The sequence below is a fragment of the Sinocyclocheilus rhinocerous genome, unplaced genomic scaffold (assembly GCF_001515625.1).
Source record: "Sinocyclocheilus rhinocerous isolate Xijiao unplaced genomic scaffold, SAMN03320098_v1.1 scaffold875, whole genome shotgun sequence".
Taxonomy (NCBI): domain Eukaryota; kingdom Metazoa; phylum Chordata; class Actinopteri; order Cypriniformes; family Cyprinidae; genus Sinocyclocheilus; species Sinocyclocheilus rhinocerous.
The window spans coordinates 685535-690792 of NW_015659463.1; the positions used below are offsets into that span (position 1 = coordinate 685535).

A 5258-nucleotide genomic window follows, 5' to 3' on the forward strand; every position below is an offset into this window, starting at 1 on the left:
GACACAAATCACATGGTGTAAAATGAGGTTTCTCGTCGGCTTCCTTCAGACAAGACTGAAGCGGCTGCAGAGATATTGCTTCATTGTTTACTTCATTCACATGGTGTTCAACGACATGATTCAGCTGATGATTGCAGTCACCCTTCACGTTTTAAGCTACAGTGTGTTTACTCTCAAAATCTCTTTCTGCTGTGTTTTATGGATCAGCGTTATATTCACAACTCTCAACACACCTGTAGCGTCTGGACCAATCAAACACACAATTTTTCATTTGATTTAACAAATCAGTTATTCATTAGATTAACAAATCGTCACAGTCCCCTCACCCAATAAACTGGGTGCCAGGATGTCTGCAACGACACCAGGCCCCCCCTGGTCCCCATGGCAACCACGACACCTTTGCTAGACCAGATACATTTACGACCTAATGGTGTTCCTTGTTATTAGTTATCCTCCTCACCTGTCTGCCCCTCGTTATCTGCCCTATTTGAGTTCTAGCCCGTTCTGTTCTCCCTCGTCCGAAATTGTATATGTCTACCATTGCTACATGTGTTTTCCTGGTTCCCTTGATGTCATTAAAGACTATATGTTTGAATTCCACTCCTCGTCTACTCGCTCCTTCGTCTCCGTGCTCCTCACAGTAGCGCACCGTGACAGAATTCCGGACCTAAACAGTAAGCGGCGCCCCTTCTCTCCGTTTTTGTTTTCCTGTTCATTCCTCCCTACTAACATGGAGGAACGAGCTTTATTCATCGCCGTGGCTCAGGCGAGTCACGACCCGCTCACCTACGCGAGGGCATCAGGGCAACAGAACTCCCAGACACCACCAACCTTGACTAGAAGGAGGCGGTCATCCGGTGTCTGGAGATGTTTCCGTTTTTGAAAGTCTTTTGTTGTCTTGTCCCGAAGTTAAGCCCGCCGGCCACGGCATTCTCAAGCCTGCCGGCTGCTCCGAAGTCAAGGCCGCCGGCCGTTCCTCAGTCAAGCCCGCCGGCCGCGGCATTCCCAAGCCCGTCGGCAGTTCCTCAGTCAAGCCCGCCGGCCGCAGCTCTCTCCAGCCCGCCGGCCTTTCCGAAGTCAAGCCCGCCGGCCATGGCACTCTCAAGCCCGTCGGCAGCTCCAGTGTCAAGTCAGCCGACCACGCCTTTCACCCCGAACCTAAAGGGGAATCTAAGGAGAAGAAGGCAGTTGGTTCTAGTCCCTAGGCTCTCTCCAGTGTCTGCTTCAGCTCCAGAGCTCGCTCCAGTGTCGGCTCCAGCCCCAGAGCTCGCTCCAGTGTCGGCTCCAGCCCCAGAGATCGCTCCAGTGTCAGCTCCAGCCCCAGAGCTCGCTCCAGTGACAGCTCCTCGAAAGCGCCTTGCTGTGCCTGCTCCTCCAGAGCACCCCGGGACGGGGGAGTAATGTCAGACTCTGTTCTTGTTTTGTGTGTGTTTTACTCCCCATGTGCCTTCCTTGCCCTTAATTGGTCCTTCCGGTTCCTGTCCCCATTTAGTTCTGTTAGTTCCAGGTGTTCCTTGTTATTAGTTATCCTCCTCACCTGTCTGCCCCTCGTTATCTGCCCTATTTGAGTTCTAGCCCGTTCTGTTCTCCCTCATGCTCCTTCGTCTCTGTGCTCCTCACAGTAGCGCACCGTGACAATACTATGATCTGTTAACTGTGTTTTCTCATTAATATGATCTGTAATGTTGGATATACTACGAAAGATGACCAGCCAGATTACAACAGAAACTTTTATAGTGCCCCGGCCTGTTAGTCAAGCTGATATTACCTCCATCTCACAGGGAAAAAAACTACAGTATCTATCCATATATATATATATATATATACAGTGGTGTGAAAAAGTGTTGGCCACCTTCCTGATTTCTTATTTTACTTTTTTAAGGAAATGCCATCAGTTATGTCAAATAAAGAAAAACCCCACAAGCTTAGTGAAATGTATATGGGGAAAAAAAAGAATTCGGACATAAACAGTACGATGGCCTTCAAAAATGTCCCCTAAAACTGGGGCTATTCTAATATATCCTATTTCAAATTGTTTTCTCTATATTTTCCCTTGTGACATAACTGACATCATCAGCTACAATCAGAGTGTAGGAGCATTTAAAAAACTGTAATGTCTTTACAGTACTGGTGCTTACCAAACAGGCACGAGTGCTGGACAGGGGTGAGTTCTGCGGTCTGAGTTACTAGTAACTAGAAAAGGTCATTTTTCTATTCATTTGTTCTATTTCTATTCATTCTGTGCTAACTATGAATAATATTTCTGTAGTGCTGACAGCTTGACCGGAAAATGTTATGGCTCCCAATTGATGATTTTTTCCCTTTACAGCCTTCAACGACTGCACTGGAGGAATCTATGGTTTTGCTTTTTCTTTTTTTTCTTTTTTTTTACTGTACTTTTATTTTATAATCAAAAGCACTGTGATCTGGAAAAGCAAGTAGTTGACGTTTTTATCTGCATCATAAGCCCAAAATATAAAATCTTATACACATTAATGTGCATGGAAGCATAACATGAGCAATTGTTGCTTCATTTTTATAGCTGATCTATACATATTAATTAATTGCAAGTATGTTAAAATTGGTTTATGTGAGTATTTGTGTATCATACAAACATCTTATAGGGATATCTTTGCTTTTTAAATATGTTTGCTATCCCATAAACATGTGATAAAATTAATAATGAAGGTTTTAATGTTATACTATAGGTTTTTCGGTGGTTGATTCTTAAATTGCACTGTCAGTCATAAAAAATATTTATATTTAATTGATGCTTTTATCCAAAGTGGCTTACAACTGCATTCGAGATATGAGCTTAATCAGATCTATATACTGTATATACTATAATATTACAAACTATTACATACTGTGTAGATAGACAGACAGATAGGTAGATCTAATAAAGTGTGTATCTCGAATGCAATGTAAGCCACTTTGGATAAAATCATGTAACAAATATACAACATATTTGTTTTTTGTTTTTTAAACTTTTAAACTGATAGGCAAGCTTATTGTGCATTTACATCTGTTTTTCCTCTTTTAAGGCCTGCGTGATGAATTCAACAGCAAGCCAGCAACTCCTCATGAGAGACACGTTTACCATGGCCTTCATTAAGAACTTCATCGTGGTCCTGGTGTGGCTCCTCCTCAGCTACATCAATGGCAGCGTCGTGGCCACCTTCTTCAGACACCAGATCTTTTACGAAGACCCTCGCTATATTCTTTTCGTACACATGGTGATTAATGACGCAGTGCAGCTCACTGTAACCATCGCTCTGTTTGTGGTCAGCTACATCTTGTACACTATCAGTGTAGGAGTGTGTTGTTTCTTTATCCTGGTGGCTGTGTTCACCACCCGCAGCACGCCTGTCAACCTGGCCGGCATGGCGATGGAGCGTTATATCGCGATCTGCTATCCTCTGCGTCATGCGCAGATCTGCACCGTGCGCTGCGCGTACATGCTCATAGCGACCATTTGGTTAATATCCGTGCTTCCTGACATCACTGACCTTTTCGTGACTTTAGCCACAGAGCCTTTGAGTTTCTTCCAAACGAATGTTTTTTGTCTCAGGCAGAATGTGTTCAAAGACCCTGTGCTGCTGTACAAACGCCATGCGTTCGACGGCATTTATTTCTCGCTGGTGTTCCTCACGCTGCTGTGCACGTATCTGCGGATCGTGTTTGCGGCTCGTGCGCTCTCCACCGAGAGAACTTCCGCCAACCGCGCGACCAACACTATCTTGCTTCACGGGGTTCAGTTGCTGATGTGCATGCTGTCCTACGTGTCTCCCAGCGTGGAGGGCATACTGAACATCATCTTTCCGGGACGCATCCTGGAAATACGTTTCGTCAACTATCTAATTGTCTATATTTTGCCACGCTTTTTGAGTCCAATCATATACGGTGTGCGGGATAAAAAGTTCCGCAAGTATCTGAGGAGGTATTTTTTCTTTGGTCTCACTAGAATAGACACGAGAGTAGAGTGTAAAGATGAAGAAGATTAAAAGGATCTGTAACAATTTTCCTAATATTATAATGTGCCAAGGGTTTGGAATCATAGTCTGATCTGTGACAAATTGTGCTTCTGAAAATGTGTAGTTTTAAATGACTCCCCACCTTTGGTTTACAAATGTTTAGTTTTAAATCATTCTCCACGTTTTGTTTACCACAGATATGCAGAAATGTTTTACTCCTAATGAGTTTGAATAAATCCTAGCTTTTTAAAGTGTTATGTACAGACCACCATTGATTTGAAAGTATGGAATTGTGCTATATAATTATTTACATGTCTATCTATCTATCTATCTATCTATCTATCAGTTGGTTGGTACACAAAAAAATGGAAAAATATAAATTAAATGTTTTTTATTCAAGTCAGAAATATTATTTAACTGAATCACTGAATCAAGATAAACACATCAATTTATACAAAGAAAATGTTATGGTTTAAATCAGATGGAAATAGCCTTTTAAAGGGGTCATATGACGTTGCTAAAAAGAACATTATTTTGTGTATTTGGTGTAATGCAATGTGTTTATGCAGTTTAAGGTTCAAAAAACATTATTTTCGTAGATTTGCTTTCACAACGAAACACACAGCGTCTTCACAACATGGCGGCGACAGCAACAATACTACAGCCAGAATCAAAGTTACGCCTTCTTTCTATTGCGTGAACATTTGGGTGGCGTTATGCAAATCTTCCCACATCGTGACGTAGGGTAACGTTTTTTACAGTGTAATTAAGCATTGTTTTTATTGATTTAAATAGAATATGTCAAAAAAATAAACTTTACTTTAAATTAATTAAATTAAACTTTAAATTAATGGTAACACTTTATAATAACTTTCATTAATAAATCATTAACAAACATTAAGTAATGCTTAACGGATCATTAGTTCATATATTCACATATCTAGAAATGTGAAATAATATATTTTCTTGAAAAAAAAAAATTTCTCCCTCCTGTTGATGTATGACTCAAGGAATATTCTGTTTAATGATACACAATAGTATACTAATATAAGTGTTGAGGTGATAAAAACATGTTTTGCACCAAAATTACAATGCGTGATATGTCTTTACCAAGCATCTAGCTAAACTTAACTAACCACCCTTTACACAAACATTGTTAAAGTAGCTAAAAGTCCAGTGCCAATAAAGATACTAAAAAAAATTGTAAATGTTTATAAACATTTACAAATGATGAATGTATCTTTATTGGCACTGGACTTTTAGCTACTTTAACAATGTTTGTGT

The 5258-nt window shown here is 40.8% G+C and overlaps 1 protein-coding gene across 1 annotated transcript; it reads left to right on the top strand.

Moving 5' to 3' along the window:
• Positions 1-3053: 3053 nt before the first annotated feature.
• or90a1 (odorant receptor, family 90, subfamily A, member 1) lies at positions 3054-4004 on the top strand. Its single transcript, XM_016532624.1, has one exon. The coding sequence runs from the start codon at positions 3054-3056 to the stop codon at positions 4002-4004; it is 951 nt and encodes a 316-aa protein (XP_016388110.1).
• Positions 4005-5258: the final 1254 nt, after the last annotated feature.

Excerpts from the sequence above, each read along its gene's own strand:
- or90a1 (XM_016532624.1), top strand. The coding sequence starts at position 3,054 with ATGAATTCAACAGCAAGCCAGCAACTCCTCATGAGAGACACGTTTACC.